Source organism: Acinonyx jubatus, chromosome E2 (assembly GCF_027475565.1).
Source record: "Acinonyx jubatus isolate Ajub_Pintada_27869175 chromosome E2, VMU_Ajub_asm_v1.0, whole genome shotgun sequence".
In the NCBI taxonomy this organism is placed as follows: domain Eukaryota; kingdom Metazoa; phylum Chordata; class Mammalia; order Carnivora; family Felidae; genus Acinonyx; species Acinonyx jubatus.
The window spans coordinates 26,729,971-26,744,352 of record NC_069396.1 but is presented as its reverse complement, the minus strand read 5'-3'; the positions used below and the strand labels follow the sequence as shown (position 1 = coordinate 26,744,352).

At 50.8% G+C, this 14,382-nt stretch overlaps 1 protein-coding gene across 2 annotated transcripts; it reads left to right on the top strand.

Moving 5' to 3' along the window:
• Positions 1-355: 355 nt before the first annotated feature.
• USB1 (U6 snRNA biogenesis phosphodiesterase 1) lies at positions 356-10,942 on the top strand. 2 transcript variants are annotated; one of them, XM_015074528.3, is made up of 7 exons: positions 356-594; positions 1,440-1,606; positions 3,673-3,856; positions 6,543-6,596; positions 7,394-7,499; positions 8,724-8,807; positions 9,851-10,942. In XM_015074528.3, the coding sequence occupies exons 1-7, from the start codon at positions 491-493 to the stop codon at positions 9,953-9,955; spliced, it is 804 nt and encodes a 267-aa protein (XP_014930014.3). In that variant the 5' UTR covers positions 356-490; the 3' UTR covers positions 9,956-10,942. The 2 variants fall into 2 exon arrangements, with proteins under 2 accessions (XP_014930014.3, XP_053067098.1); XM_053211123.1 differs by having other exon boundaries at positions 8,724-8,810; positions 9,847-10,942.
• Positions 10,943-14,382: the final 3,440 nt, after the last annotated feature.

Here is a 14,382-nt window from a genome sequence, read left to right as displayed (position 1 = left end):
GACCCTCTGATCTTCTGGAACTGAACCGCCACTGACTGCTCAGCTTGCTCTTAGGGGACGGGTCCCTGGAGCTCGGCCTTTGGACCCGCTTGAGGAGGGCGCTCCCGGACCTCTGATCCCATCTCCGTTGGATCTAGGGCACTGACTGCTGACCCAGGGGCCGTCCGTGGCTGGGAGGTCTGGTCGCGGATGGCTGCAGACAGAGCAACGGACAGAGAGGTCAGGGCCCAGAGCGATCTGTGAAATGGGCACACGAAGGCTGGGGGGTGGGGTTCCGGGAGGCTCCAGGTAGCGGTCCAGGCGCTGCAGTCGGGCAGGCAGCGTGGTGTCGGTGGTAGAGTCTCGCCCGAGTCCCGCCGGACCCCGCCCCTCCAGGCCCCGCCCCGAGGCGGTGCTAACCCGGCCCCCGCCCCTGGAGGGCACTTCCGGCGCAGCGGAATTCCGGGTGCGAGTGATCGCTGAGTCGGCCTCTGGTCTTGGAGGAGGCCCAATGAGTGCGGCGCCCCTGGTGGGCTACAGCAGCAGCAGCTCGGAGGATGAGGATGAGGCCAAGGCCGGGGCCCAGGCGCAGCCGGGGGCTGGAAGCTGCCCTCGGTAAGGAGCGAAGAAGTCTTTTGGGGGAGGGTGCTGGTTAGCGCGACACCCCGACGGGACCCGAGCGTCTGGGGAGAAGGGGCGATGGTGCGGGGCGGCTCTCCAGGATAGGACAAGAGAAGCAGCGGGAAAGGAGGATCCAGTGGACAGCCCTGGACAAAGCCCCAGAGTGCCCCCTCCTGGCTAGGCTAAGATTAGGAGGCAGGTAACATGCGCTCGGGTCCAGCCACCGCCTCTGGGGTGCACCACAACACCACCCCTGGGTCTGTTTCCTCATTCGGAGAGTGTTTTCATTCATCCAGTAAATACTCATTGAGCTCGGGGCCAGGCTCGGGACTGGGACATTCGGCAGTGAACAAAACCGTCGAAGCCTTTATTTCGTGGAGGTTCAGTTCTCAAGTGCCATGCCTGGTGCTTTGAAGAGCGCCTTTCAAGCAGTATCTGGGTTGATGTCACGATAGCTTTATCAGGTACACTTCACTGATGAGGAAACTGAGGCCCACACACTGCACATGACCTGTTCAAGACCCCAAAGCTAAGAAGTGCTACTGCAGTTCAGTCTTGTCCAGTTAGGGAATGTGACCTCTGAACCACACACTGCTGCCTGCCCACTTGTCTCCCATGGAAACCATGCTCCCAGCTAAAGTCCGCCTCCTGGGGTTGGTGAGCGACCCGTGAGACAGCCCTGGGGAAAGAGCTCTGTGGTTATCTGGAAGCTGCTTACAGCACCTGGTGGGAAGTAGGTGCACACAGTCATCCCGTATAAGGGGTTACAACTTTTATATGTACAGAGGTAGAGAATTCTAGGAGGATAAATGTGCTCATTTTCCTTTTTTCTCTTGCAGTGCCCAGAGCCCCCTTCCCAGCCAGAGGTTGCCAGTACCTGACAGTGTGCTGCACATGTTCCTGGGCACCGAGGAGGGGCCTGAAGATGACAGTGCAAAACATGGGGGCCGGGTGCGCACGTTCCCCCACGAGCGGGGCAACTGGGCCACCCACGTCTATGTGCCGTGTGAGTAGCGTGTAAAAGACGAGTGGCTGAGACTGATAGGTGCCTCTTGATGGGAGGAAGCTGGCCCCAACCAGAAGGAAGAAACCAGAAACTTCTGACATTGATGGTAGGAGAGAGATGGACTTAGCAGAGAGAGAACAAGTTTCAAGAATTGGGGAATTTTTCTGTAAACTTGGTTTCAGTTTCAAATTCATTGCCTGAAATATTTTTTATTAACCCCGGGTATGTTTTCTCACTCATGAGGAGGTGACCAAGGGAGGGTCTAGGACAGAGTGTGAAGGCCATCCCAGAGTGTGGCTGCACCTGGCAGCTTATTTCTAAGAGGGCCCTAGATGTGCTGGGGTCAAGTCCCTCTCTCCTCCCAGCCCTCATGAGTGAATGGCAGGCAAAAAATGCCCAGGCTTTGGAGTCAGACCTTCCTTTACTACCCACTGCTCTGGGTAACCTTTAGTAAGCTATTGGACTTCTTAGAACCTCAGTTTCCTCATCTCTAAAATGGGGAACAGGTATCTCCTAGGACTTTTGTGAAGATAGAATCAGATCATTTATGTCAGGCTCTTAGCACCATACACAGAGTAAGTGATGGCTCTTAGTATTTTGCATTAGATCAGGTCAACTCTTAGAACCTCCATTTCCCCATCCACAGAATGAGAATGATTCCTGTACTGCCTACTCAGCAGGCCATTTGGACAAATCGAGTAACGTACTGGGTGTGAGCAGACTGTTAACCATGCAGCTCTAGTCATACATTTGATTAAAAAAAAAAAGTGAACATACAATGGTGGTCATTGTAGTGATGTTTGTCTTTGTGAAAAATTAGGAGCATTCTAAGTGTTTATCAGGAGATTCTAAACATCTAATAGGAGGCTTGATAAAAAGTGCTGTTTGTGATTATGGATTAACTATGAGGCTGTAATCATGAGCTTGCCCTCTGCGCTGAGAGGAAGGCCATCCAGCATATCATGTTATATGAAGAAAGCCGGTGGAAGAACAGTTTGAATGGTACACTGTCATCTTTTCAACAAATAAAATACATACATTAGTACATACACTGAGAAAAGGCTGGGGAGGGGCGCCTGGGTGGCTCAGTCGGTTAGGCATCAACTTTGGCTCAGGTCATGATCTCACAGTTCATGAGTTCGAGCCCTGCGTTGGGCTCTGTGTTGACAGTGCAGAGCCTTCTTGGGATTCTCTCTCTCCCTCTCTCCCTGCTCATTCTCTCTCTCTCTCTCTCTCTCTCAAAAATAAGCATTTAAAATAAAATTAAAGGCTGGGGAGATAGGCATCCAGGTTTGGCAGTCTGGATACCTAGGGTAGTGATCTTGAAAGTGGGGTATATTCCCCTTGGGGGAGAGGTCAAGATGATCCATTTGGAAGAAAAATATTAGAACCTCTTTACATATTCCTTTTTTTCTCATCTCTTAAAATTTCTGTCCTTGGGGCACCTGGCTGGCTCTGTCAGAAGAGCACGCAGCTGAATCTTGGGGTTGTGAGTTCAAGCCCCACATTGAGATTACTAAAAAAGAAAGAAAAATGCTTTAAATAAATAAAATAAAATTTCTGTTCTTGAGAGTGTACATTTTACAACACACAATTTTGTAACATACATATTTGTAATTTAGTTATTTTTAATATTTGTGTATTTTTGAGAGAGAGAGAGAGCATGAGTGGGGGAGGGACAAAGAAAGAGGGAGACACAGAATCCGAAGCAGGCTCCAGGTTCTGAGCTGTCAGCACAGAGCCCAATGCGGGGCTCGAACTCACAAACTGTGAGATCGTGACCTGAGCAAAAATTAAGTCTACCACTTAACCGACTGAGCCACCCAGGCACCCCTGCATATTTCCTTTTTCACTTAAATTCTTTACAGTGGGCATATGTGTATTACTTCCTTAACCATTAAATTATATTAAAGTTTTATTAAAATACATATAGCTAGGCTGCTCTCAAAGTCATTTCCTCCTAAAATGCAGAGTAACAAAGGCCTTCCTCTGCCTTCTGGGATTCTTCATTCAGTCACACCACCCTGGCTAAGAGAATGGCCCACCCTATCTGCTCTTCCCTCCAGATGAAGCCAAGGAGGAGTTCCTGGACCTGCTCGACATGTTGCTGCCCTGCGCACAGACTTACGTCCCCCGGCTGGTTCGGATGGAGGCGTTCCACCTCAGCCTGTCCCAGAGCGTGGTTCTGCGGCATCACTGGATCCTCCCCTTCGTGCAGGCTCTGAAAGACCGCGTGGCCTCCTTCCAGGGGTGAGTGCCCAGTGTTTCATCTGCCTCTCACCTCCTCTCCACGCTCCTCTTCCTGTCCTCAGCTCCTGTGGGTGGGCAGGTGTGGAGGGTACTACCCCAGCCGGCAGGCCAGACGTAAAGGTTAGAATGCTGCACATCTCCTGGAGCCGCCTGCCATATGCCTCATCGTGAGCAACCTTGGGCATGTGACCTAAGTTCTGGAAAACTCGAGTCCTTACCTGTGGGCAGGTCACAGGAGCGGTAGTGGCTGCCTCCAAGGGGACCTGTGAGCAGCATGGCACTTGGCGAAGGATCAGAACTGAACCCTGCCTCCGGTTTTGTCTGCCAGCCTAAGACGTTTTCTTCCTCACCTTTTCATATCTCTCTCCTCTTGTTACCAGAGAGCCTTTCCTCCTACCCTTGGGCAGCTCAAAGCCCCGCTCCTTCACTGGGGCTCCGCAATTTGGCGTCTCCCCCAGAGTTCCTCAGTCCCAGGGATCATCCCATGCTATGGCGGCGCATACCCTTGTGCTTATTTCATTCATACCCAGTCATTGCCATGTCCATTTCCCTCTATGGAGCCAAGCGCCCGCAGGCCCAGGAATGCGACTTCTCTCTGAATCCCCTGCATCTCTCCTCCAGGTGCTCTGCTGACTGTAGGCATCAAGTGGATGTTTGCTGAGCCAATGAACAGGAGGAGAGAGGGATTCTCTAAATGTTGGTTCCGGAAGGAGCCTAAGAAGCCATCCAAGTGGTGGTTTTATTTGCAGAGCCTTTCTTAAATGAGGTGTTAACCAAAAGCCTCGTTGTGTAGATGGGTGAGAGAAGCACAGAAATCTTCTAGCGCAAGCCTCACTCCCACAATGCAGGAGGCCTTAGGCCCAGGGATTCCATAGATGTACTCTTCCCAGGTAGGGAACTGCCCATTTGGTTCAGCCCTTTCTGAGGGCCAGAAGAGGAAGGGAGGAGGTCAGTCTGAGAATCAGAACTAAAACTCCTCTCTCTGCCTCATTCGACTCCCTCCCCTGACCTTTTTTATTGTCGCCACCAAATTTATTGAGCAATATGTATATTAGTCACTACTCTCTTGGTCACAGGTACCAGAAATCCAACCCAAAGTGGCTTAAACTGGAGGGGGAGGGGGAATTTATAGGCTGTTATAACTAAAAAGCTGAAAATAGTGCTGGCTTCATGTATGCGTGGATTGGGGTGACCAGCAGATGTCAGATGGCACCTGACTGTCACCATCTCTTAGTTCAGGCCCTCTCCACTTTGGGCTTCATTCTCACAAAGGCAAAGAAGGCTACCGGCAACTTGGGGCTGCTGGTCTACCAGCCTGGGGAGACAGCCCTTTTTTCTAATGGCTTCAGCAAAAGTCACGGGAATGACTTTGATTGGTCCGACTTGGCTAACATGCTCTCTGTTTGTGAGTACAGTTAACAAAACCCTTTCCCCTTCTCCGTGAGAATGCTTCCGTTCCCCTGCTTCCAGCTCTGTTCTCTGGATAAAGGTGGAATGTCAGCTGTGTTTGGGGCCATGTTACTTGTGGTAAAAATGACCTGTTGACACCCTGCATCTGGGCTGTGAAGACTGTGAGTGAACGAAACTTCTGGCAAGAAGCCGTGGCCCTGGGCTTCCCTGCATGCGGTGGTTCTTTGACTGGACAACTCCCTTTCTGGGACCTCTGGAAACTTGGCCCAAGGGCCATTACAAGAGATAATGGTCCCTGAGGGGGCACAGATGTACGTTATCCTCTTGCTCACTTTGGGACCAGAGAATAGCGCCTAGATCACTGAGTTGGCTCCCCCTGATGCTCACCTGCTGGTGCATGGCGTTTCCTACTTCGTGTGAGTTCAAGCCTCATGTTGAGTGTAGAGATTACTTTAAAGAAATAAAAAAGGAGCACCTGGGTGGCTCAGTCTGTTAAGCGTCAGACTTCGGCTCAGGTCATGATCTCATGGGTAGTGAGTTCAAGCTGCACAGTAGGCTCTCTGCTGCCATCGCAGAGCCCACTCCAGATCCTGTGTATTTCTCTCTCTCTCCCTCTCTCTCAAAAATAAAAATAAATAAACATTAAAAATTTTTTAATAATAATAAATAAATAAAATATATTTGATAATTTCAAAAAGATATATTGGGGTGCCTCACTGGCTCAGTTGACTCTTGATCTCAGGGTTGTGAGTTCGAGCCCCACATTGGATGTAGAGATTACTTAAAAATAAAATCTTAAGGGCGCCCGCGTGGCACAGTCAGTTGAGCATCCAACTCTGGATTTCAGCTCAGGTCATGATCCCAGAGTGGTGGGACCAAGCCCCGAGTTGGGGTCCATGCTGAGAGTGGAACCTGCTTGGGATTCTCTCTCTCTCTCTCTCTCTCTCTCTCTCTCTGCCCCTCTCCCCTACTTGCATGCATGCTCTCTCTCTCAAATTAAAAAAAAATAATAAAAATCTTTTAAAAATAAATAAGATAAAATTTTTGCTAGCATCTGAGTGAAGCTATGTGTTAACTTTAACTGGGTGATTATGTAAGGTCTTATCTTGCTCTAATATTTTAGTGTTCAGTTATATCATCTGTATAATAGGGTAACAAAATGAAGTGTGAAATGAATTAACTGTATTTTCAAAATCCTCTTTTTTAAATATAAATTTTTTCTGATTTTTTAAAATTATTCTTTCTGAAATGTGGTCTTTCCTCTTCTAAATTCCAGATTCTTCTTTATTGCCAACCGGGTAAAGATTTATACCAACCAAGAGAAAACAAGGTGGGTCTGGCCTTGTCTGCCCCAATTTTTTCTTTGTTTATGCTTTAACCAACTCTATGACTATAAAAGCATCTGTTCCCAAATCTGAACCTTTCATTAAGAAAAATAACTAGAGGAACGTGGGGGGAGGGACAGAGGTAGAGAAAAACATCTTGGTAAAGTGAACAAAAGCCTGCCACTGGAAGAAAACCTGGGCCCCTGCCCAGCTCTGTCTCCAGTTGAACGTTTAGCTCATACCTTCACCTCCGTGACCTCTCATTTCCACACTGTCACACGCCTGTCCTTGATACATCCATCAGTGGGCAGTCATGAAGCTTGAATGAGCCAACCGTGTTCCGTAAGTGGTGGAGTGGGTTGAAGCTGGGAGGTAATGGATTACAGATAGTGACAGTAGGCAAGTCAACTAATAAGTTTTACTGAGGCCAGGAGGGGGGTGGCTGAAGATATAGGCTCACAGGAGGGTTTTTAAAGATGAGAGCATGTTGAGAGCTGAGGGGAGGGTAGCTGGCACCCAAGAGCCAAGGGTCCAGACTCAGGAGTGATGCGATGGCGGAGAGCAGGGCCACAGAAGCTTGGGGGTTGTAGACATGGCAGGGGGAGATGAAGGCAGTCCTGAAGGGTTGTGAGACTCTGGGGGAGGGTTACAGACAGAGGAAAGAGCCAGCCAGGAAATGGGGCAAGAACCTGTGGCCCCGACCTAACTGCTTTCTCTCACGTCCTCTGCCCCAGCGGGGATGGTTTATGTTCTCAGTGGCTGCATCTCATGCCCGTGTTGTCTCCACTTCTGCCTTCCCCAGAACGTTTGTTGGGCTCGAGGTCACCTCAGGGCACGCCCAGTTCCTGGACCTGGTTTCAGAGGTAGACAGAGTCATGGAGGAATTTGACCTCACCACTTTCTACCAGGTAACAGCCTTTTCTTCTCCACCAGCCCACCTAGAACTGGAATAAAACCATCCTTAAAGAAGCCCTTGTTGGAGGCAAACTGAAGCAAGCCCTCCAGAACTGGCCCATGTGAAGTGTCCCGAATGCCAGTCTTCAGGGGACACACCTCTGGGGGGGTTGAGGGGTCTGAGGTGTAATCAGGTGCAGCCCATGGAAAGTCCAACATTTCTTACAAATCTTTGTTATATCTCAGATATGCATAAGACTTACCCATTGTACTCCATATGGATTCGTGTTTATCTATTTTTTAAGAAGTAGTAATTCTCCCAAATTTTTTTTTAGTAAAACTGACACACCAGGAAGAGTTGTAGCTTCACAGGCCTTCCTGCCCCTCGCCCTGTGCCCTCCAGGGGTACTTGAACTCCAAATGGAGTATCAGGTTTTTAAAGGGTTTGATACAGTCTTTTAAAACCATGCTGACGTATAGGAGCATGAGTGTCAGTGGAGATTATTAGTTATAACTTTAGACATTTTAGTTTTTGTCATTTCATCTTAGAAAGTATGTCACCTATTGAAATCTTTAGACAGAAAAAAGAGCTGGAGCCTGCGTTCTCTTCCATGTCCCAGATCTAATGATTCTGTGTAAAGGAAAGCCTCTCAGAACAGGACTGTCTTAGTCAGCTGAGGTCACCATAACAAAACACTGTAGATGGAGTGGTTTAAACAACAGAAATTTATTTTCTCACGATTCTGGAGCCTAGAAGTCCATGATCAAGGTGCCATCATGGTCCATTTCTGGCCATTTCTGGTGTGGACTCTCTTCCCAACTTATAGACAGCTGTCTACTCCCTTTGTCCTCATACAGAGGAAAGAGAGGAAGCCAGCTTTCTGCTCTCACACAGGCATGAACCCCATCATGAGCACCTCATTTTGATACCCTCCTCTAAACCTAATTATCTCCCAAAGGCCCCACCTCCAAATGCCATTACATTGGGGGTTAAGGCTTCAACATATGAATTGGGGGGGGGGGGGAGGGACACAATTCAGCCCATAGCAAGCGCCAGCCCCGGGCTGTTTTCTCTATCAGCAGAGGGTGCTTGGGATCAACACTGAGGGTCTGGTCTCTCATGAAGCAGGCCAGGGATCCAGCAGGGATCCTGTGACAACACTGTGACAGACCTACGGTCGTGTCCGGACCTGCCAAGGCATCCAGGTGACCGCCTACTCCCTGCTATTCCTCCGCAGGACCCCTCCTTCCACATCAGTCTGGCCTGGTGTGTGGGTGACGCGCGTCTCCAGCTGGAAGGGCAGTGCCTGCGGGAGCTGCAGGTGAATTCCCGCTACGGGAGCACAGAGGGTGCTGAGAGGGTGACGGGATGCATGCCAGGAGTGGCAGGGGAGCTGACGGGCCCTGAGGGTTAGGCATGCAAACCGGAATCCCTAGAAACAGCTGACTGGGGAGGGGGCCTCCTCACCTTTCCTTGCTGCTTGAAGGGCAGTCCCGTGGCTGCAGCACCTGGGAGCCGGTTAGCAATCCAGACTCTCTGGCCCCAACCCAGACCTAAGAAATCAGAATTGCCTTTGAACAAGATGTCTAGGCATTTGTGTGCACGTTAAAATTTGAGAAGCACGACCCTAGAACACTGGTCTGAGAGTATGCCAGAAGCCACTCCCGAAGTCCTTGCCCCTCACCCAGAGGCCAAGGGCTTGGGTGCCCACAGGGGCCTGGCTCGTGTTGGAAATGAGTGAAACATGCCAGGCGTAGGGAACGTCCACCCGGGGAGCTTTCGTATTTTGATAAGTAGGTGATGTATCTCACTTTGCCGTCGGTGCCTTCAGAGTTGCTGATACACCACCTCCGCCAGAGGAGAGAACAGGGAAGGGCTGTCGTGTGGGAATGCGGACATAGTGTTGCTAGCACTTGTTTTTCAAGGGAGGCCAGAAGTCCAGATTTTTATGTGGAACTAATGTGTATTTTTTTTAAAAAAACATGTCGCAAGCCAAACAAAGCATGTGCAGGAGGGATACAGCCCCTGGGCCATCGTCAAGCAGCCACCTCTGCCCTTGGCCTAATCATGCTGTGGGGGCAAACAGCCCTGGTTTCAGGCTCCAGCAGATCCGACCCCAATTCCAGTTCTACTGGGTTCATAATCCGGGGCTCTCAGCACCCTTTTCCTCCTGTGCCAAGTTGGGGCGATAGGACTGACCTCATGAGATTACCGGAGCGCAGAGCCTAGAGCCTGCACGGTCCTCAGTCTCCCTCCACCGGGCCCAACCTCTGAAGGATTTGAGTAGGCTGGTCTGGCTTCCAGTGCCCTCTGGGTCCCCGATTCCCTTTAACGTGACTGTCTTTTCTCGGCTCCCGGTGGAAGACAATTGTGGACGAGTTTGAAGACTCCGAGATGGTGCTGCGTGTGCACGCTGAGCAGGTCCGCTGCAAGTCTGGGCACAAGTTCTTCTCGATGCCTTTGAAGTGAGCACCAGAGGCCCTCGTCCCAGGCCCCTCTGCAGGCTGGGTGGAGATGGAAGAGCCTGCCCAGTCCATGGGGACATTCCCAGCCTCCCACTGGGGGGCCTGGCTGCGGTCTCTGGGTGCCCGGGTCCCTGGGGGCTGGTTCTCTCCTGGCCCTTCTGGGTCGCAGGTCCAGCGCTGGTACGTGTGGTCATTGTCAGGAACCACCAGTAGAGGGCAGCCTGGGCCTCCTAGTTCTAGGTCTGTGGACCTGCCCCGCACAAAAGAAAGTAGGGTGACCCGATGAGCCCGCCCAGACTCAGCCAGAATCCCCACTGCAGCCCCTCCAACAAATGGCCCCTCTCCCACACCCTTCCCCCTTCAGCTGTTTGGATTTTGATGCCCTTGGCCGCCACCAGGGCTTTTAAAACCATCATGTCCTGGCTCTTCCCCACTCAAGCTAGACACAGGTGCTTGAATGGGTCTGTCACCCTCCCTCCTCGAAGCGTGTCACTTTTATTTATTTATTTATTTTTAGTCTCACCCCTCCTGTGCCAGCAGAGGGCATTTCAGGGCCAAGGTACAGAGTGCTAATTTGTGGTTCTACATCGGTTTTCTCCATTCCTGCCTCCCACTCGCCCCCAGCCAGGTGCCTGGGGAGACGTGAGCAGATGTTTCATTTTGGCCTGGCTGGTGGCTCTAAGCCAGGCCTCCAACGCTCTGTGACCTCTGGCTTCTCATCAGCTTTCCCAAAGAGGCAGAGAGGCGTCTTCCCCCAAAGTTCTCTTTCCGCTGCCTTCAGCTGCCTGCTGTGGGCTGCAGGCGTTCTGAGGGGGCCATGGAGGTGGGGTCAGGGGGCACCCAGGGCCTTTATTTTTCATCAAGCCTTCACCAGAGCAAAAGGCCAGTCCTCCCTGGTTGTCACCTGGATCTTTGGTGATGGATAAAGAGATATTTTTATGTGGTAGTCTTAAATTATGTTCAACAAATGAAAATTGCAATTTTAATTTTGGCTTTTGTCTGGGACTGCTTCTGTTCAACTAGGTGAAAAGAGGACTTTCCTCTGCCCCCACCTTCCCCAGCCTGCTTCACGGTGTGGAGGGACTCTTGGAAATCCGTTATGACTGCTAAGGTGGCTGTGAGAGGCATTGACAGAGCCTCAGTCAAACGACAGTGGGGTCACCCGGCCTGCTGGGCCTACAAGTAGCACAAACCACATCTGGCCCAGGGCTTGGCCTGTGGTGGGGGGCGGCCACCCCTCGTCAGTGACATTCAGACCTGACACTGCTGTTAATGCAGCCCTTTCTAGGGTCATGTCATCTGTTCTCCCAGTGATAACCCGGAAAAGTAAGATGGGGAGGAATGACTCTTCCACTTGGACAGGGAAACAGGTTAAATGTCTTACCGCTGGTCCACCCTGACCTCGATCCTGCCCTGGGGCTCCTGGTCAGGACTGCTCTCCCTGTGCACACAACCCACTGCGCCCCCCCCACCACCACCACCCCAGGCCTGAGGCAAGGGGACCTGTTACTCTGGCTCTCGCTCTGCCTCCTGCACCTCCGGACTTTCCAAGGCAAGTTCCCCCTCAGTGCCCAGACACGCAGGAAATCCCATCCTGTGATTCCCCAACCCCACTGCACTGATCTGCTGATTCAACTCCGACTGCTCAGTCAGTGCTGGATTTTGAGGTCACACTGGAGAGGCAGAAGCAGCCAGGCATCTTCCTGGCATGCAAGGAACACAGTGAATTTGCTGTGCAGCCAGCACTTACCGCTACCGGCTCTGTGTCTGGATGCTTAGGGTGAGGGGGCAAGCAGGGTGTGCAGAGCAGGATCCCCACTCCCGATTTCGCACTTGTCAGACTGGGAAGTGCAAGCAGAGTCACCCGGTTTCCTGCACGTTCCGATTTCAACGTGGAAGCCAGCTTCTTTCAAGGCAGGCTCTGTGGGCACAGACCACCTGATTTTCCCCCATCTTGGGCACTGGCTCTCCCCAGGAGAGCCCCACCACCATTAACAAACCCAAGAGGACTGGCTGGGCTGGTCCCAGGGGAGGATGTGGCCCGGATGGAATTACAGTAGGGCAACTTTGAGAAATGGGCCAAGATCAATAAAGGGCTCTTCAGTGGGGAATGGCAGGTGGTGGCAGAGGAAGGAAGTAGGAGACTCACTGAGGGGGGAGGGTCGGCAGGCCGGGCAGGAGGCTGGGCAGAAGGCTGGGCGTCAGGGGCTTGGCGGGAGCCCAGACACTGAGTGTGCCTGCTGAAGCCGCCTGCTCACCAGCGCTCCGCTGACAGTGCAGAAGCAGCTGGGGCTCTTCCATAAGAGGAGATGTGCTTCGAAGACAGAAGACGAGACCAGCACAGGCCGGGGGCCACCCCTCCCCAGGCTGGCTCGGAATAGAGAGATTGCTCTTGATGGGGCTTTTATCACACCAGAGAGAGTGCAAAATCAACACATCTGGCCTCGGTGTCCTCAGATGTTCCCTGCAGGGCAGGGAAGTGATCATCGAGGCCTCCTTGGCCCATTTCCACCTGGCACTCTTGGCTCTCTCCACACGCCTCTCCAGACCACCCCAGCTTTGTTTCCAAGGAAGAGGGAAATTACCTCGGCTTGTTTGTTTATTCCTTGTCTTGGTACCAGGAGCCTGAAGGGCCCACAGTGGGTGGGGTTGGGGGTGGGGGGGCCTGGGCCTTGTTCCAACCCACAGCGCCTTGCTTTTTTGAGGGACCACAGCCACTACCTGAGCCAGAACCTTCCTTGTACAAACGAGGAGGCAAACCCAAAGAGGGGAAACAGCTCGCTGAAGATTGCCTGGTAAATTAGTGCTTGGGCAGCCCCCAGGCCTGGCTTCTAATCCCCAGCTGTTTGAGACCCTCACGGCACCTCAGGGTCTCAGAGTGAAACTGTGCTATGAAACCACATGTCTGTGCTTTAATTCAAAAGTTTCCAAGAAAACAAAAGGAGTAGGGGGAGGTTCTAGATGAAATGACATTAGCAAAACGTGGGTAATGTTTAAAGCTGGGTGACTGGGGGTGCCTGGGTGGCTCTGTTGGTTAAGCATCCAACTTCAGCTCAGGTCATGATCTTGTTGGTTGGTGAGTTCGAGCTCTGCATCAGGCTCTGTGCTGACAGCTCAGAGCCTGGAGCCTGCTTTGGATTATGTATGTGTGTCTCTCTCTGCCCCTCATCTGCTCACACTCTGTCTCTCTCTCTCTCTCTCTCAAAAATAAACATTAAAAAAAAAAAAAAAAAAAGCTGGTGACTGAAGGCTAGGGCCCACATGGGTCTGTCCTGCCAGTCCCCTCAGGCCTTGGGTGCTGGCCAGATCTGACAGAACCACAGACCCATGTCATGGATAGATGGACAAACCCACCTGGAAGCCCAGAGGTGCCTGTAGGGGCCAGAATCCAAATATCAGGAGCTTCAAGGTCTAGTCACAAGGGATGCCTCCTCCTTAAGTAGGATTTACCCCAGGAGAGGAACCTCCAACAGAGAAAAAACAATGACCAAGCTGTCTGGCTTCTAAGATGGTTCTTGGGCCCCTCTCTTTACTAAGAACTTCCTAAACTCAAACTCTTATTTTTTTAAAGATTTTTTTTTTTAAGTAATCTCTACACCCAACATGAGGCTTGAACTTACAATGTGAGTTGCATGCTCTATCTACTGAGCCAGCCAGGTGCCCCTCTAACCCTTCTTTTTTAATTGGTTGATTGGCAATAAATACAGTGAAAGATTGCAGTGCATTCAGTTAAACCAAGAATAAGCCTGTTGTCCATTTCTGACAACCACTATACATTTCAGAGTAAAAACTTTAGAAATTTAGAGCATAGTACATGTATAGACCCGCTGAATCACTACGCCTGAATTTCTACACCTGAAGCTAATATAACATTGTGTCATTAACTATACTTCAACTTTTAAAACCATTTAGAAATCCATTTCTCAAAGGAGGGATCCCATAGAAAAGGGAGTAGAAATGGACACAATTGTCCCAGCCTTTTCCCTGAAGAACTAAGGCCTTTATGTGTACTTCCTGCTAGAATCTAGTTTTAGCAAGAAACCTGCAAAATCAGTTTAGTGAGAAATCCCCACCCTTGATAATCTGATCAAACTCCCCATCCCCACTACCCCCCCACCCCAGGTGATATCTGATCTTGGCCTGGCCTGCCTCAGCCAGAACCCACCCCAGACTTAATGTCTCCTTTTAATAATTTTCCATCCACCAATGCCCCCCTCCCCACTTGCTCTTTGGTTATAAATTCTGCCTTGTTCTGGTTGTTTTGGGAATTGAGCCCAGGTCTATACTGAAGTCACTTCCCCTATTGCAATAGTTTGTTTTGTTGGTTTTGTTTGTTTGTTTTTCAGTAAAATCTATCTTCACTGCTTTAACTTCTATCCAATTCTGTTTCTCTTTAATGGTTTTTGGTGCTGTGACCCAAATCTGAACTAC